Raw genomic sequence first — 24,873 nt, 5'->3', positions numbered from 1 at the left:
GGAATATTTAACCAGCCATTAAAGTGGCGGTGAACTGATTACTACTGCCACATGGATGACCCTTGGACACATTTATGGTAACGGAAAAAAGCCAGACACAAAAGGTCCTATCCTGTTTCATGCTGATAATATGATCTGTGGAAAACAGGTGAATCAATACAGATAGAACACTAGTTGCTGTTTCATAGAAGCTGGACTGAGGAAGAGAATGGTAGCAACTGCTTTACCTTCAGAGCTTTTATATATGATAAAGAGCTTTACCTAAAGAGCTTTTATGGGTGATAAAGATGTTTTGGACTTACTCAGTTATGGTGGTGGCATAAGACTCTGAATATACTATATGTTAGTTGGTCAATGGTGAATATTTAGTGTTATGATAGATGAATTTCACCTCAACAACAGAGAGTGTATAGTATAGTTTAGGTGTCTTACGCTTTATTGCCCATTACCTATAATTAGTAGTGCAATCATCATCTCTTGGAGATATATGGTAATTTCTCCTGGAAGGGATTGTCTCTTTGCGAGGAATGCCTGCATAACTCCATCTCCCACGTGACAGCGTTCCTGTAAATGACAAGTACTTACGTGAGGATATCATATTGGAGAGCAATGTTTTAAGGGAAAACAATTATTCAAAACAACACTTCATTTCCTCTTTCCACAACAATGTTTAAATTTACCCTTAGGCTCTATTTAGGCTCATGCTTGTATGCGCTGTGATATGTTACTCTGGAATGTATTATCTTCTGACATCTTGTCCTCCCTGTACATCTTCCTTAATTTCTTAAATGACCATTAGTGGGAAAAACCTTTCTGATTCTGAACAAAGTGCAAGCAATTTCAATGATGTCCACATACATATTTATCCATGCCTACCTATAGCTTGACAAGCCTCTATCAACTTTTTTCCTTCTCTACTTTGCTCGCTCTTGCTCACAATCTCTTGTCGACATTACTAAAAACTTCCTAATTTTCCCGTTACACTCACTTCTTCATGCACTTTCACCTAAGAACTAATAGTTATTTTGGTACGCAAGTATTGAATTATCAGCATTTCGGTTAAAACACGTTCATTGCTCCTGGATGCCCACAACATAGAGGCAAGTTATGTCCATTTAATTTCAAAATTGACTGTCTCACTTACCTTAGAACTTTTATGCTACACTTTCAACTACATTTTGGACTCAGGAAAAGCCACATGTGCTAGTGGCGCACTTGGATCTATTCTAATACTTGCAAGATATCACCTGTGCATAGTAATATTTTCTTGGGCCAGTACATGCCAAAGTCATTCCACATATAATTTTATAATTTATCACCAATTTAGCATAGCTCTCTCCTAATGCTGACTAGTTTAAATGTATAACCTTAGTTTTGGTAATGATGGCAATATAAATTTTACTGCCTTAATCTGTACTACAAGCATTTAACAGCTCATGTGAAGAGCCCCGGAGGTCCTTCAAAATATGAGAAATATTACATTTCCCATGAATATTACCATGTTTCAGTGCTAATTCTTATCCCAAATGTCCACAAATGAGCCTTTAATTTATGTGCTCACTAGCACATCCAAAATTTAAATGGATAGGCTGTTTGTGTATATTCAACTGCAGAGGCATATTGTTCTTAACTACACTGATTCCCTCAATGGTTTCAACTTTCCAACATAATAAATAGTGAGAGTCTCTATGTTAGACTTTAAGACATCTCTGTACTGATATGAATGAGTCACATTTGCCTTATTTTTTCACAACTATGTGCACTCTGTGATTTACCAACTTGCAATGCCTGACTCTTTCAAGTGTGCCTTTCCACCCTCATTTTTATAAAAAACAGACCCTATGAACCCACACATATCACTTTTCAGCCTGTTGACAAAATACTTATTTGTACTTATTAAGATGTGTTAATTTGGTTGCCATATTTCCTCAACAAGCATATGATTCTTGGAATCACAAAATATAACTTTATGGATATACCACTGGTCTGGTGCATGAAATTCGTTCACAGGAGGGTGTGTCCCTCAACCTGGCCTGCACTGTCTCTAATCTGGGACCCTTGGGGGATGTCCGACTGCCAGTTTATGAATTGAGCCTAATCCAGAAGTCACATATCCCACTTGAAATCCAGCACCACTGCCTCCGAACAGCTCGCCTGCCTGCCTGCCTGCCTGCCTGATCTCCCCTAACTACTATGCCTACTGGCCTGCTCACCCCCAACTGTCCTCCCACCCCCCAACCACGCTGCCCTTCTCGCCCCCAGCTATCGAACAGGGAGAGACTGATGGATACTCAGGCATCCTCCTAAAGGACCAACACACAAATTTCCGTGTGCTCTGGCAAAGGGAGGGTGAAGTGCACTGGAGCTGTGAGGGAAGAAGCCAGGACTAGGGACTCAGGGGATACAGCTCAGAAGATAGATACCCAATTCTCCAGTTATTGTCGGTGCAAAATTTAGAGTGGAATTTCGGAGTCATATTGCAATTCAGTCCTGACTGTAAAACACTTTTCTCTAGGCCACTAAAGAGATTAAGAATGACAATTGGTCTCCAGTAGAAGCCACCACCCGCCATGTTGCAAAAAATCTCTTGCCTGAGGATGACTGCCTACAGGGGCAATTCAAGTCAGAAGGCTACAAGTGTGTAGCCAGAGGTGGTCTCCTGAGGCTTTGAGTCTTTGCCTGACCTAATTAGTCATAAACAGCCTTTAACACTGTCCAGCATGACAGACTGAGAGGTGTAGAACAGCGGTTCTCAACCTGTGGCTCGCGACCCCTTTGGCGTTCGGCCGACCCTTTCACAGGGGTTGCCTAAGACCAATCTGCATATCAGATACTTACATTACGATTCATACCAGTAGCAACATTACAGTTATGAAGTAGCAATTAAAATAATTTTATGGTTGGGTCACAACATGAGGAAGTGTATTTAAAGGGCCTTAAGATGAAGAACCACTGATAGAGGATCTACATAACTCATCATCACAAACTCAAACAGAAAGCCAAAAGTAGGAAACAAAGAAACAATCCCAAAATGAAAGAACTAGAGAATTCTCAGAAGAGAAAAATGAAGTAGAGATAAGAAATTTATCTGAATCAGAGTTCAGAGCAATCATGGTAAAAATGCTCAATAGCATGAAAAAAATATAGTGGCTATAAAAAAAGAAAAGTTCTAGATCAAAAATATGACATAACACTAGTAAAGAACCAATTGGAAGAAATACACAGCATATTAGGGAAGCTGAGGATCAAATCAGTGAATTATTAGTCAGAGAGAAAATATCACTCAATTAGAAAAACCAGAAAATAAAACAATTAATAAACAGGAGCACAGGTTAAAGGAACTGTGAGGCTATCGGAAATGTAACAATATTACAGTAGTGGGTGTGCCCAAAGAGGCAGAAAGGGAGAAAGGCATAGAGAAGGTGTTTGAAGAAACAATGGCAGAAAACTTCCCTAACTTCTTAAAGGAAAATGTCACACAAGTGCAGGAACCACAGAGAACCACAAACAAGAAGAACTCAAACAGGCCCATTCCCAGACACATAATAATTAAAGTGCCAAAAATTACAGAAAAAGTGATAATTGTCAAGGCAGCAAAAGAAAAGAAATGTGTTTCCTACAATAAAGTTCCAATGAGGGCTGACACCTGGTTTCTCATCAGAAACTCTACAGGCCAGAAGGGAATGACATGAAGTACTTAATGTAATGGAAAGCAAGGTTCTGAGACTAAGATTACTATATCCAATAAGGCCGTCATTCAAAATAGATATTTAAATAAAGAGCTTCCCAGACAAAGAATGGCTAAAGAATACAACACCACAGACCAGAATTACAAGAAATCCTAAAGGGACTGCTGTAATGAGAAGAAGAAATGAGAGGGAAACCTAGGCATACAGAATTAAAATGGCAATAAATCAGTATCTATCAATAATAACCGTTAAAGTAAATGGACTAAATGCACCAATCAAAAGGCGTAGGGTTGCAGAATGGATTCAAAAATATGACTCAACTATACGCTGTCAACAAAGGACCCACCTCAAAACAAAAGACTCATACTGAATGAGAGGGAATTTTGCATACAAATGGAAAAGAAAAGACAAGCTAGACTAGGAATAAACATATCTGACAGAATAGACTTCAACATGAAGGCCACCACAGGGGACAACAATCCTAAACAGCTCACTAGATCAGACAGACTTAATTGACATCTTCAAAACAGTTCATCCCAAAGATACAGAATATACATTCTACTTAAGTGTACATGGGAGATTTTCAAAGATAGACCACTTGAGACACAAGCAAAGTCTCTTCAAATTAAACAAGATGGAAGTCATATCAAGCATATTCTCTGATTACAAAGGCATACTGCTATATAATAAAGAGGTAATATGCAAATTATTCCTCACACCCTAACAAGATGGCTGCCTATGACCTGGCTGTCAGGGAGTTTAGTGAGGGACAACCAAATGACTGAACAAGCAGGCTGCATGGGGAGACCAGACCGGCAGCGGTGGGGGGCGGGGGTGTTTAATGAGCCACAACCAAACAACTAGACAGCAGGCTATTTGGGGCGACCATGCCAGTTGCGGCTTAGTGAGGGACAAACAAACAACTGAACAGCAAGTTATGTGGGGCAACCAGGCCTGTAGGGGTGCTCTGAGGGGCAACCAGGAAGACAGGGGGACTGTAGGATGAAACCAGCGCATTAGGGGACCAGTTGAATGTGACAAGGCTAGCAGGTGATGGGGCAGTAAGAGGTGACCAAACTGACAGGGGGAGAGTTAGGGGTGACCAGTCTGGCAGGGCCTTCGTTGGGGGCGATTAGGCCTGCAGTGTGTGTGTGGGGGTGGGGGCAGTGAAAGGTGACTAGGCTGTTGAAGGGGCAGTTGTCGGCGACCAGGCTAGTAGGTAGGGGGCAGGTGGAGGTGACCTGGTCGATCACAGGGCAGTTAGGGGAGACCAGGCCAGCTGGTGGGGCAATTAGGGGTGATTAGAGCAGCAAGTAGAGGCAGTGAGGGTCAATCAGGCTGTAGGTGGGACGGGGGGCCGTTAGGGGTGACCAGGCAGGGAGCCAGGCCGGCAGGTGAGCAATTAGGAGACAGCAGTCCCGGATTGGAGAGGGTATAGGCTGGTCTGAAGGAACACCACCACCCCTCATGGAAGAATTTTGTGCACTGGGCCTCTAATATTAGCTATAACCTCCAATAAAAATTAACAAAAATTCAAATACTTGCAGGCTAAATAGTACATTATTAAACAATGTTTGTTTGTGTTATCAAAAACATCAAAAAAGAAATTAAAAACATCCTGCAAAGTAATGACAATGAAAACACAATAATTCAAATTCAATGGTATATATTGAAAGCAGTTCTGAGAGAGAAGTTCATAGCATTACAGCCACAAAAAACAAAAAACAAAAAATAACTGGTAATAAATTATCTAACTCTACAACTTAAAGAATTAGAAAGAAAGCAACAAAAAAGCCCAGACTGAGCAGAAGGAAGGAAATAGTAAAAATCACAGCAGAATTAAATAACATGACAACCAAAAAAAATAAAAAAAATCACTACAAAATATCAACAAAACCAAGAGCTGGTTCTTTGAAAGAATAAATAAGATTGATGAACTTCTTTCAGGCTTACCAGGAAGCACAGAGAGGGGACCCAAATCCCAAATAAATAATCAGAATTGAAAGGGGCTTAATAACAACTGACCCCAAAGAAATGAAAAGGGTTTTAAAAATACTATTCCAACAAACTGGTCAACCTAGAACAAGTGGATGTATTCCTAGAAAAGTACAACCTCTGAAACTCAATCAAGAAGAATAAAAAGTCTGAATAGACGGATAAACAGAAGGTAATTGAAGCAGTAATTGAAAAACTTCCAGCAACCAAATACTAGGGACAGACAGCTTCACAGGAGGTTATACAAAAAGTTCAAACTAAAACCTTTCCTCCTGACACTATTCCAAAAAATTCAAGAGGAAGGAACAATTCCAAGCCATGTCTAGAAGCCAGCATTACACTAATCCCAAAGCAGATGTAGATACTGCAAAGAAAGAGAATTACAAGCCAATGTATCTCTGATGAACATAGATTCTAAAATCCTCAATAAAATCCTAGCAAATCAGAACAAGCATTACATCAGAAAGATCATACACCATGAGCACTTTTATTTATTCTGGGCATGAAATGATGGTGCAACATTCCCAATCAATACACATGATACATCAAATTGAGAGGTAAAAATAAATTGAGAGATAAAAATCACATAATCATACAAATTGATGAAGAAAAAGAATTTGACAAAACCCGACACACTTTTTGGTAAAAACTCTCAGGAAACTGGATATAGAGGGATCATACCTCAACATAATAAAAGCCTTATATGAAAAACATACAGACAACACCATACTCAATAGGCCAAAACAAAAAACAAGTCACCCAAGAACAGGAACAAGACAGGGATGCCCACTGTCACCACTCCTGTTTGAGTGAGTACTGGAAGTGCTACCATATCAATCAGGCTGCGTGTGGCATGATCAAATTGAGGGATGTCCGAAGGACTGGTTTGGGGCCGGGCTGGCAAGACTGCTCCCATGAACAAATTTGAGCACTAGGCCTCTGGTAAAATATAACTACCCAATAAATGGGGAGTTTGTCTTATTCATAATCATTATGCAGCATAGTGTGTAGGCTACTAAATATCACTTGAAAGAAGACACTTAGGAATAATGTGTACACAAACTACATTTTCTACTGCTTACCACTTGAGAAACAACATCAACTATTCTTCATAAATCAAATAAATGGACTTCTGAACTCAAGAAAAATCATGACATGGAACTGGAGAGCATTATGCTAAGTGAAATAAGCCAGTCAATGAAGGAAAAATACCACATGATCTCACTCATTCATGGATAAGAGAGATAATTATAAACTTTCAAACAATAATAGATACAGAGGCAAATCTACCTCAAACAGATTGTCAAACTGCAGCATGAAGGTCGGGGAGGGTTGGAGGGCAGGAGGGAGGGAGGTAAGAGATCAACCAAAGGACTTGTGTGCATGCATATAAGCATTACCAATAGACATAAGACACTGGGGGATAGGGGAGGTCAGGGAATTGTCAAGGGCGGGAGTGGGGGGGAAGGACACATATGTAATACCCTTTGTAATACTTCAATAAATAATAAAAAAAAATTGAAAAAAGAATCATTGGGGAAAAAAAGAAAGATCAAGTAATTTGCTCTATCAAAAAAAAAAAAGACAGAAAAATCATGAGACAAATCCAAATCTTGGCTGTCGACAAATACTAAAAGATAAATGTAAAGTAAAAGGATCAATATGTATTGAACTCCTTCAGTGTACCATAAAACAAGTTCTTCATTTAGTAAGTGAATTTGGTAATGTACCAGAATACAAAGTTAACACCCAGAAATCTATGGCTTTTTGATACACCAATAAAGAATTCACAGAAAAAGAAACAAACAAACAAAAACAACAATCCGATTTACAATTGCAACTAATAAATGAAGATACCTAGGAATAAACTTAACTAAATAAGTAAAAGATCTTTACTCTGAAAACTACAGGACATTGAAAAACAGGTAGAGGAAGCCATAAACAAATGAAGAATATACCATGTTCATGTATTAGTAGAATAAATCTCATTAAAATGGCCACGCTACACAAAGCATTCTATAGATTTACTGTAACCCCCATTAAAATACCAATGACATATTTCTCAGTCCTAGAACAAAATCTCCAGAAATTCGTATACAATAAAAAATAAAAAGACCCGCAATAGTCAGAGTAATCTTTAGAAAAAAGAACAATGTTGGTCTTTCACAATTGCGGATGTCAAGTTATATTTCAAAGCCACTGTTCTCAAGCTTGCTGGTACTGGCACAAGAACAGACGTGTACTAGTAGACCAATGGAACACACCTGAGAACACAGAAATAGACCTGAGCCTTTATGCCCAATTAATGTTTGACAAAGGAGGCAAGAGCATACAATGGAGTCAAGACAGTCTTTTCAATACAGGAGGTTGGAGAAATTGGATAGATACATGCAAAATAATGAAACTAGACCACCGCCTCACACCATTGAGGAAAATAAACACAAAATAGATAAAGGACTCAATTGTAAGATGGAAACCATAAAAATCTTGGAAGAATCCATAGGCAGAAAATTATGACACATATTTCAAAGAAGCCCTTTACCAATATAACTCCTAGGGTAATGGAAAATACGGAGAAAAGAAACAAATGGGACGACATCAAAATAAAAATCTTCTGCAGAGAAAAAGAAACCATCAGCAACACACACACACACACACACACACACACACACACACTAACAAACAAAGAAAAAACAAAAAAACAAAAACCAAACAAACAAAAAACAAACAAACAAAAAACAAAACAAGAAAGCCCATGGCTTGGGAGAACATATTATCCTATGCTATATCCAGTAAGGGCCTGATCTCCAAAATTCATAGGGAACTCAGCCATCTTAAAAAAAAAAATGGAAGATAAACAATGCAATCAAAAAATAGACTTAAATAGATACTTTTGAAAATTGCACATACAGAAAGCCAAGAGACATATGAAAACATGCTAAAAATCCTTAATCTTCCTAGAGATGCAAATCAAAATGACAATGAGATACCATCTCACACTGGTAAGAATGGCTATCATCAACAAATCAACAGACCACAAGGGCTGAGGAGGATGTGGAGTAGAAGGAACCCTCCTGCACTGCTCGTGGGAATGCAGTCTGGTAAAACCACTGTGGAGAACAGTATGGGGTTTCCCCAAAAAATTAAAAAGGAACTGCCATTTGATCCAGTACTCCCACTACTAGGGGTCTTTCCCAAGAAATTAGAAACACCAATCAGAAAGCATATATGCACCCATATGTTCATTGCAGCACAATTTACATTAGCTAAGATTTGGAAACAGACTAAGTGCCCATCAGCAGATAAATGGATAAAAATGGTGGGGTACATCTACAAAACAGAATACTACACTGCTGTAAAAAGGAAAGAACTCTTCCCTTTCCAAAACGAATGGAAGGACATGGACAGCATTATGGTAAAGGATTTTACCATATGTTGAGGATTTTAGAATCTATGTTCATCATGACCAAATTGAGGGATGACCGAAGGACTGGTTTGGGGCCGGGCTGGCCAGACTGCACCCATGCACAAATTTGAGCACTAGGCCTCTGGTAGAAAATGGGGAGTTTGTCTTATTCATAATCATTATGCAGCGATCCTAAATGAATCACCAGATCAGATGGACTTAATTGACATCTTCAGGACACTTCACACCACAGCCACGGAACATATATTCTACTCAAGTGCTCATGGGACAGATTCAAAATTAGACCACATATTGGGTCACAAACAAAGTCTCCCCAAATTCAAGAAGATTGAAATCATACCAAGCATCTTCTCAGACCACCATGGAATAATATTAGATATAAACTACAATAAAAACAACCCAAAATACTAAAACACTGGAAGCTGAATAGCATGTTACTAAATATTGATTGGTTTACCAATGAGATCGAAGAAGAAATGAAAAACATCCTGGAAACAAATGACAATGAAAACACAACAATCCAAAACCTATGGGACACAATGAATGCAGTCCTGAGAGTGAAGTTTATAGCTTTACAGGCCTCAAAATAACAAGAAAAAATGGCAGTAAATCATCTAACTCTACAACTCAAAGAATCAGAAAGAGAGCAACAAGAAAACCCCAGAGTGAGCAGAAGGAAGGAGATAATAAAGATTACAGCCCAAATAATTGACATAAACACACAAAAAAATTACAGAAAATCAATGAAACCAAGAGCTGGTTCTTTGAAAGGATAAACAAGATTAACAAACCTCTAGCCAGGCTCACCAGGATGCAAAGAGAGAGTACCCAAATAAACAAAATCAGAAACGATAGAGGCGAAACAACAACAGACCCCACAGAAATACAAAATGTTTGTTAAAAAATACTATGGAGAGCTCTACTCCAACAAACTAGACTACCTGGAGGTAATGGACAAATTCCTAGAAAAATACATCAATCAAAATATCAATCAGGAAGAATCTAAAAATCTCAACAGGCCAATAACTATGGAAGAAATTGAAGCAGTCATCAAAAAGCTTCCATCAAACGAAAGCCCAGGACAAGACGGCTTCACAGGGGAGTTTTACCAAACATTCAAGGAAAAACTAAAACCTATCCGCCTCAGACTAGTACAAAAAAATCCAAGAGGAAGGAACACTTCCAAGATCATTCTATGAAGCCAGCATCACCCTAATACCAAAACAATGAAAGAGAATTACAGGCAATATCCCTCATGAGCATAGATGCCAAAATCCTCCACAAAATCTTAGCAAATCGGATCCAGCAGTATATCAGAAAGATCATACACCATGACCAAGTAGGATTTATCCCAGGGATGCTAGGATGGTACAATATCCGCAAGTCAATAAACGTGATACATCACATAAACAAATTAAAAGAAAAAAAAACACATGATCATATCAATTGATGCAGAAAAAGCATTTGACAAAACCCAACACCCATTTTTGATAAAAACTCTCCACAAGGTGGGAGTAGAAAGATCATAACTCAACATAATAAAAGCCATTTATGACAGGCCCACAGCCAACATCATACTCAATGCACAAAAACCAGCACCGTTTCCCATGAGAACAGGAACAAGACAGGGATGCCCACTCTCAGCACTCCTGTTCAACATAGTACTGGGATTATTAGCCATTGCAATTACACAAGAACAAGAAATAAAAGGCATCCAAATTGGAAAAGTGGAAGTAAAACTGTCCTTATTTGCAGACGTCATGATATTATACATACAAAACCCTAGAGATTCCATCAAAAAACTCCTAGACTTAATGCATGAATTTGTCAATGTAGCAGGATACAAAATTAACCCCAAGAATTCTGAGGCATTTCTATACACCAATAGTGAACTTTGAGAAAGAGAGATTATAAAAATAATCCCATTTCCCATCGGACCAAAAAAATTAAGCTACCAAGGAATAAACTTAACTAAAGAGGTAAAAGACCTCTACTCAGAAAACTACAGGACTTTGAAAAAAGAGATAGAGGAAGACATAAACAGATGGAGGAACATACCGTGTTTATGGATTGGTAGAATCAAAATCATTAAAATGTCCATACTACCCAAAGCAATCGATAAATTCAATGCACTTTCCATGAAAATAACAATGGCATACTTCACAGATCTAGAACGAACTCTCCAAAAATTCATCTGGAATAAAAAAAGTACCAGAATACCTGCAGCAATCCTGAGAAAGAACAAAGTTGGTGGGATCTCAATTCCAGATATCAAGCTGTATTACAAAGCCACTGTTTTCAAAACTGCCTGGAACTGGCACGAGAACAGGCATATAGATCAATGGAATAGAATAGAGAGCCCAGAAATCAGCCCGAACCAATATGCTCAATTAATATTTGACAAAGGAGGCAAGAACATACAATGGATTCAAGATAGTCTCTTCAATAAATGGTGTTGGGAAAATTGGACAGATATATGCAAGAAAATGAAACTAGACCACCAACTAACACCATACACGAGAATAAACTCAAAATGGATAAAGGACTTAAATGTCCGATGGGAAACCATAAAAATTCTAGAAGAATCCAAAGGCAATAAAATCTCAGACATATGCCAAAGCAATTTTTTCACCAATACAGCACCCAGGACACTTGAATCTAAAGAGAAAATGAACAAATGGGACTACAACAAAATAAAAAGTTTGTGCACAGCAAAAGAAACCATCAACAAAACAACAAGAAAACCCAGTGTGTAGGAAAACATATTTACCACCATCATATCTGGTAAGGGCCTAATCTCCATTATTTATAGGGAACTCATACAACTTAACAAAAGGAAGATAAACAATCCAATCAAAAAATGGGCAAAGCATCTAAATAGACACCTTTCCAAAGAAGACATTCAGAAAAACAAGAGACATTTGAAAACATGCTGAAAGTCACTAATCATATGAGAAATGCAAATCAAAACAACAATGAGGTATCATCTCACACCTGTCAGGCTGGCTATCATCAACAAATCCACAAAGACAACTTCTTGAGAGCATGTGGAGAAAAAGTAACAATCGTGCACTGCTGGTGGGAATGCAGACTGGTGCAGCCACTATGGAAGACACTATGGACTTTCCTCAAAAAACTAAAAATGGAACTCCCATTTGATCCTGTGATCCCACTTCTAGGAATATAACCCATGAAACCAGAAACACCAAGCAGAAAGGACATATGCAGCCCTATGTTCATAGCAGCACAATTCACCATAGCTAAGATCTGGAAACAGCCTAAGTGCCCATCAGTAGATGAATGGATTAGAAAACCGTGGTACATCTACATGATGGAATACTATGCTGCTGTAAAAAAGAAGGAACACTTAGCATTTGCAACGGCATGGATGGAACTGGAGAGCATTATGCTAAGTGAAATAAGCCAGTCAATGAAGGAAAAATATCACATGATCTCACTCATATATGGGTAATAAAGACCATTATAAACTGATGAACTATAACAGATAGAGAGGCAGAGCTGCCCCAAACAGATTGTCAACCTGTAGCGGGAAGGCCGAGGATGGTTGGGGGGCAGGAGGGAAGGGGGTAAGAGATCAACCGAAGGACTTGTATGCATGCATATAAGCATTACCAATAGACATAAGACACTGGGGGATAGGGGAGGTCAGGGAATTGTCAAGGGCGGGAGTGGGGGGGAAGGACACATATGTAATACCCTTTGTAATACTTCAATAAATAATAAAAAAAAATTGAAAAAAGAATCATTGGGGAAAAAAAGAAAGATCAAGTAATTTGCTCTATCAAAAAAAAAAAAGACAGAAAAATCATGAGACAAATCCAAATCTTGGCTGTCGACAAATACTAAAAGATAAATGTAAAGTAAAAGGATCAATATGTATTGAACTCCTTCAGTGTACCATAAAACAAGTTCTTCATTTAGTAAGTGAATTTGGTAATGTACCAGAATACAAAGTTAACACCCAGAAATCTATGGCTTTTTGATACACCAATAAAGAATTCACAGAAAAAGAAACAAACAAACAAAAACAACAATCCGATTTACAATTGCAACTAATAAATGAAGATACCTAGGAATAAACTTAACTAAATAAGTAAAAGATCTTTACTCTGAAAACTACAGGACATTGAAAAACAGGTAGAGGAAGCCATAAACAAATGAAGAATATACCATGTTCATGTATTAGTAGAATAAATCTCATTAAAATGGCCACGCTACACAAAGCATTCTATAGATTTACTGTAACCCCCATTAAAATACCAATGACATATTTCTCAGTCCTAGAACAAAATCTCCAGAAATTCGTATACAATAAAAAATAAAAAGACCCGCAATAGTCAGAGTAATCTTTAGAAAAAAGAACAATGTTGGTCTTTCACAATTGCGGATGTCAAGTTATATTTCAAAGCCACTGTTCTCAAGCTTGCTGGTACTGGCACAAGAACAGACGTGTACTAGTAGACCAATGGAACACACCTGAGAACACAGAAATAGACCTGAGCCTTTATGCCCAATTAATGTTTGACAAAGGAGGCAAGAGCATACAATGGAGTCAAGACAGTCTTTTCAATACAGGAGGTTGGAGAAATTGGATAGATACATGCAAAATAATGAAACTAGACCACCGCCTCACACCATTGAGGAAAATAAACACAAAATAGATAAAGGACTCAATTGTAAGATGGAAACCATAAAAATCTTGGAAGAATCCATAGGCAGAAAATTATGACACATATTTCAAAGAAGCCCTTTACCAATATAACTCCTAGGGTAATGGAAAATACGGAGAAAAGAAACAAATGGGACGACATCAAAATAAAAATCTTCTGCAGAGAAAAAGAAACCATCAGCAACACACACACACACACACACACACACACACACACACACACACACTAACAAACAAAGAAAAAACAAAAAAACAAAAACCAAACAAACAAAAAACAAACAAACAAAAAACAAAACAAGAAAGCCCATGGCTTGGGAGAACATATTATCCTATGCTATATCCAGTAAGGGCCTGATCTCCAAAATTCATAGGGAACTCAGCCATCTTAAAAAAAAAAATGGAAGATAAACAATGCAATCAAAAAATAGACTTAAATAGATACTTTTGAAAATTGCACATACAGAAAGCCAAGAGACATATGAAAACATGCTAAAAATCCTTAATCTTCCTAGAGATGCAAATCAAAATGACAATGAGATACCATCTCACACTGGTAAGAATGGCTATCATCAACAAATCAACAGACCACAAGGGCTGAGGAGGATGTGGAGTAGAAGGAACCCTCCTGCACTGCTCGTGGGAATGCAGTCTGGTAAAACCACTGTGGAGAACAGTATGGGGTTTCCCCAAAAAATTAAAAAGGAACTGCCATTTGATCCAGTACTCCCACTACTAGGGGTCTTTCCCAAGAAATTAGAAACACCAATCAGAAAGCATATATGCACCCATATGTTCATTGCAGCACAATTTACATTAGCTAAGATTTGGAAACAGACTAAGTGCCCATCAGCAGATAAATGGATAAAAATGGTGGGGTACATCTACAAAACAGAATACTACACTGCTGTAAAAAGGAAAGAACTCTTCCCTTTCCAAAACGAATGGAAGGACATGGACAGCATTATGGTAAAGGATTTTACCATATGTTGAGGATTTTAGAATCTATGTTCATCATGACCAAATTGAGGGATGACCGAAGGACTGGTTTGGGGCCGGGCTGGCCAGACTGCACCCATGCACAAATTTGAGCACTAGGCCTCTGGTAGAAAATGGGGAGTTTGTCTTATTCATAATCATTATGCAGCGATCCTAAATGAATCACCAGATCAGATGGACTTAATTGACATCTTCAGGACACTTCACACCACAGCCACGGAACATATATTCTACTCAAGTGCTCATGGGACAGATTCAAAATTAGACCACATATTGGGTCACAAACAAAGTCTCCCCAAATTCAAGAAGATTGAAATCATACCAAGCATCTTCTCAGACCACCATGGAATAATATTAGATATAAACTACAATAAAAACAACCCAAAATACTAAAACACTGGAAGCTGAATAGCATGTTACTAAATATTGATTGGTTTACCAATGAGATCGAAGAAGAAATGAAAAACATCCTGGAAACAAATGACAATGAAAACACAACAATCCAAAACCTATGGGACACAATGAATGCAGTCCTGAGAGTGAAGTTTATAGCTTTACAGGCCTCAAAATAACAAGAAAAAATGGCAGTAAATCATCTAACTCTACAACTCAAAGAATCAGAAAGAGAGCAACAAGAAAACCCCAGAGTGAGCAGAAGGAAGGAGATAATAAAGATTACAGCCCAAATAATTGACATAAACACACAAAAAAATTACAGAAAATCAATGAAACCAAGAGCTGGTTCTTTGAAAGGATAAACAAGATTAACAAACCTCTAGCCAGGCTCACCAGGATGCAAAGAGAGAGTACCCAAATAAACAAAATCAGAAACGATAGAGGCGAAACAACAACAGACCCCACAGAAATACAAAATGTTTGTTAAAAAATACTATGGAGAGCTCTACTCCAACAAACTAGACTACCTGGAGGTAATGGACAAATTCCTAGAAAAATACATCAATCAAAATATCAATCAGGAAGAATCTAAAAATCTCAACAGGCCAATAACTATGGAAGAAATTGAAGCAGTCATCAAAAAGCTTCCATCAAACGAAAGCCCAGGACAAGACGGCTTCACAGGGGAGTTTTACCAAACATTCAAGGAAAAACTAAAACCTATCCGCCTCAGACTAGTACAAAAAAATCCAAGAGGAAGGAACACTTCCAAGATCATTCTATGAAGCCAGCATCACCCTAATACCAAAACAATGAAAGAGAATTACAGGCAATATCCCTCATGAGCATAGATGCCAAAATCCTCCACAAAATCTTAGCAAATCGGATCCAGCAGTATATCAGAAAGATCATACACCATGACCAAGTAGGATTTATCCCAGGGATGCTAGGATGGTACAATATCCGCAAGTCAATAAACGTGATACATCACATAAACAAATTAAAAGAAAAAAAAACACATGATCATATCAATTGATGCAGAAAAAGCATTTGACAAAACCCAACACCCATTTTTGATAAAAACTCTCCACAAGGTGGGAGTAGAAAGATCATAACTCAACATAATAAAAGCCATTTATGACAGGCCCACAGCCAACATCATACTCAATGCACAAAAACCAGCACCGTTTCCCATGAGAACAGGAACAAGACAGGGATGCCCACTCTCAGCACTCCTGTTCAACATAGTACTGGGATTATTAGCCATTGCAATTACACAAGAACAAGAAATAAAAGGCATCCAAATTGGAAAAGTGGAAGTAAAACTGTCCTTATTTGCAGACGTCATGATATTATACATACAAAACCCTAGAGATTCCATCAAAAAACTCCTAGACTTAATGCATGAATTTGTCAATGTAGCAGGATACAAAATTAACCCCAAGAATTCTGAGGCATTTCTATACACCAATAGTGAACTTTGAGAAAGAGAGATTATAAAAATAATCCCATTTCCCATCGGACCAAAAAAATTAAGCTACCAAGGAATAAACTTAACTAAAGAGGTAAAAGACCTCTACTCAGAAAACTACAGGACTTTGAAAAAAGAGATAGAGGAAGACATAAACAGATGGAGGAACATACCGTGTTTATGGATTGGTAGAATCAAAATCATTAAAATGTCCATACTACCCAAAGCAATCGATAAATTCAATGCACTTTCCATGAAAATAACAATGGCATACTTCACAGATCTAGAACGAACTCTCCAAAAATTCATCTGGAATAAAAAAAGTACCAGAATACCTGCAGCAATCCTGAGAAAGAACAAAGTTGGTGGGATCTCAATTCCAGATATCAAGCTGTATTACAAAGCCACTGTTTTCAAAACTGCCTGGAACTGGCACGAGAACAGGCATATAGATCAATGGAATAGAATAGAGAGCCCAGAAATCAGCCCGAACCAATATGCTCAATTAATATTTGACAAAGGAGGCAAGAACATACAATGGATTCAAGATAGTCTCTTCAATAAATGGTGTTGGGAAAATTGGACAGATATATGCAAGAAAATGAAACTAGACCACCAACTAACACCATACACGAGAATAAACTCAAAATGGATAAAGGACTTAAATGTCCGATGGGAAACCATAAAAATTCTAGAAGAATCCAAAGGCAATAAAATCTCAGACATATGCCAAAGCAATTTTTTCACCAATACAGCACCCAGGACACTTGAATCTAAAGAGAAAATGAACAAATGGGACTACAACAAAATAAAAAGTTTGTGCACAGCAAAAGAAACCATCAACAAAACAACAAGAAAACCCAGTGTGTAGGAAAACATATTTACCACCATCATATCTGGTAAGGGCCTAATCTCCATTATTTATAGGGAACTCATACAACTTAACAAAAGGAAGATAAACAATCCAATCAAAAAATGGGCAAAGCATCTAAATAGACACCTTTCCAAAGAAGACATTCAGAAAAACAAGAGACATTTGAAAACATGCTGAAAGTCACTAATCATATGAGAAATGCAAATCAAAACAACAATGAGGTATCATCTCACACCTGTCAGGCTGGCTATCATCAACAAATCCACAAAGACAACTTCTTGAGAGCATGTGGAGAAAAAGTAACAATCGTGCACTGCTGGTGGGAATGCAGACTGGTGCAGCCACTATGGAAGACACTATGGACTTTCCTCAAAAAACTAAAAATGGAACTCCCATTTGATCCTGTGATCCCACTTCTAGGAATATAACCCATGAAACCAGAAACACCAAGCAGAAAGGACATATGCAGCCCTATGTTCATAGCAGCACAATTCACCATAGCTAAGATCTGGAAACAGCCTAAGTGCCCATCAGTAGATGAATGGATTAGAAAACCGTGGTACATCTACATGATGGAATACTATGCTGCTGTAAAAAAGAAGGAACACTTAGCATTTGCAACGGCATGGATGGAACTGGAGAGCATTATGCTAAGTGAAATAAGCCAGTCAATGAAGGAAAAATATCACATGATCTCACTCATATATGGGTAATAAAGACCATTATAAACTGATGAACTATAACAGATAGAGAGGCAGAGCTGCCCCAAACAGATTGTCAACCTGTAGCGGGAAGGCCGAGGATGGTTGGGGGGCAGGAGGGAAGGGGGTAAGAGATCAACCGAAGGACTTGTATGCATGCATAAGCATAACCAATGGACATAAGATACTGGGGGATACGGGAAGCCAGGGTATTGTCAAGGGCAGTGTGGGGGGGAAAGGACACATATGTAATACCCATTGTAATACGTTAAGCAATAAAATTTAAAAAAAAGAAAAAAAAGAGAACCATCAATGGTGAGAGAGAATCCTTGATTGGCTGCTTCCTACAAGACACCTACTGGACTAAGAGCCCACAACGGGGACATGTCCCAGCCTGGGAATTAAACCGACCTCCTGGTTCACAGGTCGAAACTCATCCACTGAGACAAGCAGTCCAGGCTTTGGCTCTTCTTTATTCAGAGTCTTCCCTTTGGAATCCGTGTGCTCCAGCTGCCCTGTATCCAGCCTGCCTTACTGCTGTGCAGTTTGGGGGACTCTGGGGTGCATTCTAGTACTAAGGAACCTACTATGTGTGCCTTCCTCTCCCTGCTTGCTTTCTGATGTCCTAGAGACCCTGCCCATAGGGCCTTCATGTACAAGATGCTTGTGCACCAGCAGTCACCTCCTATCCATGCCCCTTCTGTGCCCATCTTCACAGATGCAATCACTGTCTAAGCTTTATAAGCCTCATTGCCTTGATACTATGCTTTTCTGAATATGTTGATGGAAAAGTCCAGATTCCAATATTTTGCTTTAATTCTCAGTTGTGGTCTACAGAACAAATAAAGCGTCAAGTGCAGGACACTCTGTTTTAGAGGGAACATACAGCAATGAGTTTCCTTTTGTTTTGTCTTAATATGGTGGGTTTTTAAAATTGATTCTTTAGAGAGAGGTAAATGGAGTGAGACAGACACAGAAGCATGCATTCATGTGAGAGAGAAACAATATTTGATGCCTGGGGACTGAACCAGAAACCTGGACATGTGCCCTGGCCAGAAATCAAATGGGTTACCTTTCTGGTGCACAGGACAATGCCCAGACACACTGGCCAGGGTGCACTGACTTCTATTTTCTTCCTTATCTTGCATCTGGTGGTTAATAAATACTATCAATGCTAATAACAGTGGGCAATTCCAGAGGAGGACATGCTGACAAGAGCTTTACATAAGTTGGCCCCACAGGTGAATCTCCACACAAGGTAATGGGCACGAGCTCTATGTGTGGAGGAATTAACACCCAGACCACAGGATGTTTTGCCTTTGCCCTTCCTCCCTCAGAACCTGCAAATTTTTATGCTTTTCCTCAAATTCTAGAGGTTCTGATTCATATTATGGACACTATTTCCTGTGAAGGCGGGGATGGGAAGACAGGGTGCATGTCAGACAGAGGGACAGGGAGAGGGAGATGGAATAGGAGAGAGAGAGGAAGAGAAAGAGAGCGTTTGCTGTAAGAGATATACATTTTCTGACCCTTGTTCTATTATCCTCTTTTTTTGGGGGGGTGGGGAGCTCACCGACTGTTACTGAGACTTCAGCATTTTCTCTTCCCACACTCTCGAAGAAGCAGAGTGTGTCTGGCCAGTGTTGGTCAGTAGGCCTATGAACCAAGAGGACATAGTTCAATTCTCAGTTGGAGCAGGGGCTGGAGTTTATGCCTGGATCCCCAGGTGGATGTGCAGGAGAAAGCCAACCAATGATTTTGTCTCATTATTGATGTTTTATCCATCTCTCCCTCTCCCTTCCTCTCTGATATCAATAGGAAATGTACGAAGAAACGGAAAAATGAGCTCGTAGGATGATGGACCCAAGCTAGAAGAGCGGAAGGTAGAAGAAAAGAAAGGAATGGCAATAAAAAGAGAACGAAGGGCCAGGTGCTGTATGTGACAAGCTAGGAAGTTGCTGACACACAGTAGAGAGCAGCAAGCACATGAGTGGCTGGCACTGAATGAGAGGCAGTAGAAGGAGAAAAAGCAGGACTGACTTCCTCACAATTAGGGAGACATACAGGCAAAGGGAGCCCTGCCCCTGGGCCTGGATGTGTGGCCTTCTCACTAGGTGCTCCTCTGGCAGGCCACTCAGTGAGGAAACGGAGACAGCCTAGGGCCAGAATGCAGTGGCAGGTGGGCAGGGAGCCTGTTCCTTGCTGGCCAGCTAACTGTCCACTGACTGTGGGATCCAACAGCACACTAGGACATCTCCCCTTCACTTGGTTGTATTGACCCTCAGGGTGGCCCTCCATACCCCCATATCCCCGGGGTGACCTTCACCTGTGTCCACTTAAGTGCTCACCGGGAACTGGCTTGGGATTGTCCACTCTTCAGACCTGGGGCCTGTCACTGGCTCAGAGTTGCTTTACCACCTCCTTGATTGATGGGAAGGAGGATCATGAGGGGAAAGTATTCGAACATTAGACCATCCTCTACCAAAGGATGTCCTATTCTTAGGACAGGACACAGAACAAAGCAGAGGTTTATTCCAGCTCAGTATTTTGCTGAAAAGAAGGTAAATGTGTTTACAGGCCACAGGAACTTGAATTCAAGAAGGGGCTGGATCCAGGGGAATGACAGGCATGGACTTGTGAGGCCAGGGCTCTGGCTCCCTGGCAGGCTGATGTCCCTTTCAGTACTGGGGGCCTGACTTGTGCACAGGGAAGCCCTACCATGGAGCAGACACACGCCAGAGATGGAGGCTCCCAGTGCGGAGGAGTGTTTTAGGCCAGGGACTGGACTAGTTACCCGTGATGGCCCCAGAGTAGTTGTACCTCGGTGGTGCTCAGTGGAAGCCACTTGTTCCAGTCCCTGTGGACGCAACAAGTGTGCGCTGACCCACTGAACAGTCACAGAGGTGAGTAGGTACCGGTGCACCAGAAAGAACCACCAAACCAAAAAGGATAAATGGTGATGTGATCTCCTGGAATCAACCTCAACCAGCCTAATGTCTGCGCATCACAATGCTCATGCCTTCTTACTTGGCCAGTAACTGCAGGTGGGAGAGTTGGGCTAACATGTCATTGAGGACATCAGTCTGTTAACATCCAGTTCTCTTTATTACTGACATTTATTCACAACCAGTCATGCAAGGGTAATCACCGCATCTACCACCCAAGCCTCAATCCCTCCCCCTTAGAGATTCAGGTGCATATTTCTAACTCCTTAGGACAAATCTCCCCAAAGAAACCATCAAGTCCCCTGTGAGCATCTCCCCCCAACCCTGAGTAGCTGTCTGAAACTGGCTGCTGTGTTCCTGAACGGTACACTTATGTCTGGGCTTCAGTGCCCAAGTGCTCAGAGTAAAGCCTATGAGATGTGCACCCATCTAGACACTCAAGCAACAGGATCACAGAATGGGAGTTGGGTCATGGAAGGTTCTACAGCCACAGTGAGGACAGGGGTAAGCACAGAGCCAGACCATGCCGGGCCGACCCAACTCCTGCAGCATATGCTTTAGCACAGCATGCATCTGGGTAAGTCGGCCCAGGTTGATGTTGCTGCTAGTTTCCTCATAACTCTCCACGGGCGCCGCATAAATCATGCAACTCAGCTTGCTCAGCCCGACAACGTGGCGAAGCAGGTCCTCCAGGACAGTCATGGAGATGGGGTTTTCACAGAAACTTAGGGTTGTGATCTGGGAGCAGTGGCTCAGGGCTGGCAGGATGTCCAGGAACTGGTGGTCCATGATCCCACACTCATCCAAGTCCAGGTCCTGGAGAGTGGGGGAGGCTCTCTCTAAAAGAAATTGGAGTGACCGAGAACTGATAATGGTCAGGTTAAGCCCACTGAAACTCAGGCTTTTCAGCTGGCTGACATTCAGATGCTGGGAGAGATGTCTAAAGTCTCTTTCGAAAAGCAGGCAGTTAGTGATGGACAGGGTCTCCAAGGGGCTCTTCAGGCACCTGGGGAGACATAGAGCAGTTACATGTGGGGGATGGACCTGGTGAGCAGAGGCAGGTGAGGATAATGCAGGCCTTCAGGGTAAAGAGGCCCATGTCACCAAAGCCTACAGTGTTCCGGATGATGATCAAACCCAGGATGTTGCACAGTGAAAAGTGACATTCAAGTCAGAGCAAATTTGAGTGGAATCTTTCTCCATCTGTTATCTGCTCCGTGATGGATTCAACTGGATGAAACCTCACACACTCCATTTACTCATCCGTCAAGTGAAGCACATCATACCCTCCAGCCCAAACACACAGGTGTTGTGAACATAAAGGTGGGAGGAGCTCAGAAAGGAGCCTGCCCCAGGGTCTGAAGCAGGAGGCAACCAGTGCATTTTAGTATTGGAGACATGTCCTGAATTGCCTGCAACTCGGGCTTCCTTCCAGCCACAGCCTAGACCCCTGTCACCACCATCTCTTAGCCCAATGAGGCCTCTGGCAGATGTGCAGAAAGGACTAACCTGGGCACAGTCAGGCAACATCCAGCGAGGGCTGCCACCCTCCAGGAACTTAGATCACTGCATTGTCTACAAACCACCTATCCCATTTCGTAATGCCTCCCTCCTGAATCCTGCATTTGCCACGCATTCCGTTTGCGAGAACCTATGGCAACCCTTGGCAGACAGGTGACTGAGGCAGGTTTGGAGTGAAAGGCTGCCATGGCCAAATCTCTAAGTGCGGAACTTAACCCCTGAAACCTCACCTCTGATAGGCTTTCCCCTTGTCATTGCAATCCTCACTTGGTTCTATTGCATCATTTTCCCTTCAACACCACTTACAAGGATGCCCAAAGCTACCATCCCCTGGCCCAAAGCCTCCATTATGCCAATTCCTAGCAAGGAGTCCCTTTAGTAGCCTCTGTCCTAGTGCATATGTCCTACATTTATCTGGGGGTTATGTCACAACATGCAAGGTGACAGAGCGGTGAACAAGACACTGACTGTGTGGCCCGTCTAGTGGCTCAGGCACTCTAGCACTGCTGAGGGACGGCACACAGGAGAGCCCGTCACTGTGCACTGAAATGGAAAGGGACTCGCTCTGGTCGGCAGGGAAAGCTCGCCACCCCTCACCTGAAGATCTCATCCAGGTGGCCTCTGAGGATGGAGATATCATCCAAATTGACCTCCTGGAGGTGGGGCAGGTTGAGGAATTGAGAGGTGACCAGACCAACACACTGCTCCTCCTGCTCCAAGGTGGTGTGAGAAGACGTGAAGACGTGGGAGAGCAGGAACCGGCACAGATTGCCCATCTGGCCCAGGTAAGGAGCGAACTTCCTCAGAGTGGACAGCTTCCAGGTACAGTTTACCTCCAAATCCTGCACAGAGACCAGCTGCACCATATCCAGGATTTTAGTGTTTTGCTTCGACATCGGAAAAACCTTCAGCTTCTTACAGCAAAGGTGCAGCAAACCTCTCCTCTCGCTGACTTTCTTAATCAGGTAGCTGAGGGACTCATCAAGGACACCTTTCTTGAGGCAAAGGTCTATTAACACCTCCACGGGGGCCAAGGGTGGATTTGGCCTGGCCGTTAAGCTGTGCACTTTCCTCCTATTCCTCATGGGCTGCAGGGCCTTAGGCTCCAGCAGTGAGCACACATGGGCTCTGGTTCCTGCCCACACCATCCAGAACTCCAAATGAACTCTCTTCTGTAAATTAAGCACCTGCAGTTTACATCTCCTGTGGAGAAAATAGGAGATATGCTGGGATGCATTAAGATAACAATGAGTAAGACCATGAGCTAGGCATCTGGGCAGCTGGGCCAGACACCGCACTGGACTTTGACTCCATGCCCCAGGAATCAACTGCTCCTGGTGCTACTAGGAGCCTTCATGGTCCCCATTCCTGGTACCTTTAGGTGCCACCAGGAAGGAGTGGGCTCCTGTCCCTTCGGTCACCCTCGGCAATTTCATCATCAGTATATATCCGAAGCCTGTTCCTAGAATGACCCTAGCAGTGGCTCCAAGGCCTGCCTCAGCTCTCCCTTTGGCCCTGCCCATTCCCAGATCCCAGCTGTAACTGCTCAGATCCCCAGGGTGCGACCCGGCTACTGAATCACCCATACCTGGGTCGAGGGTCCTGGGCAAGCATGGCATCGAGTCCCTCGAGCACAACCTGCAAGATATCCTGGTAAGACTGCCGATGGTTCATCAGGGCCCCCAGAGGGAGGCAGAGGAAGGGCCAAGCCTGCAACATGGCCTTCAGGACTCTGCTGTGCTTCCCAGTGAAGGCTGTGATGAAAAGAAGTGGGAAGAGCTCCATAGGAAGCCACTCCAGAGCAGCGATGGCCGAGGCTTCATCCTGCAGCAGGCTCTGACATGCCAGTTCCAGGAGTCTGCGTGGAGCTGGGAGGCTCATCCCCATGAAGCTGCTATGAAAGAGATCCTGGGAGACAGTCAGGAGCAAGGCATCTTGTCAGGCTGAGCATGAGCAATCCCGGTCCTTCTCCCTTCAGAGGGACCAGCTGAGGGCCAAAGGCACTGCTCTGGCAACAACTGGAGCACCCCCAATTTACCCCAACTCCGTTTTCTGCTTAGGGTTGCAAAGCCACTCAGCCCTGCCTGTACTCTGCCACTGGAAGGACAAGAACCAGGCACCAAGGAGGGGTGAGATGACCACTGGACCCCTCCCGCATCTGCCCACTG

General features: G+C 41.5%; 1 protein-coding gene across 1 annotated transcript; it reads right to left on the bottom strand.

Moving 5' to 3' along the window:
• Positions 1-21,634: 21,634 nt before the first annotated feature.
• On the bottom strand, positions 21,635-24,589 carry LOC132225501 (melanoma antigen preferentially expressed in tumors-like). The gene is made up of 3 exons (XM_059680609.1): positions 24,294-24,589; positions 23,303-23,908; positions 21,635-22,190 (listed from the first exon to the last, which is right to left on the bottom strand). The coding sequence occupies exons 1-3, from the start codon at positions 24,584-24,586 to the stop codon at positions 21,635-21,637; spliced, it is 1,455 nt and encodes a 484-aa protein (XP_059536592.1). The 5' UTR covers positions 24,587-24,589.
• Between the last annotated feature and the right edge of the window lie 284 nt (positions 24,590-24,873).

The sequence above is a fragment of the Myotis daubentonii genome, chromosome Y (genome assembly GCF_963259705.1).
Source record: "Myotis daubentonii chromosome Y, mMyoDau2.1, whole genome shotgun sequence".
NCBI classification, from domain to species: Eukaryota; Metazoa; Chordata; class Mammalia; order Chiroptera; family Vespertilionidae; genus Myotis; species Myotis daubentonii.
Note: the sequence above shows the minus strand (reverse complement) of the source record. Positions and strands in the feature narration are given on the sequence as shown.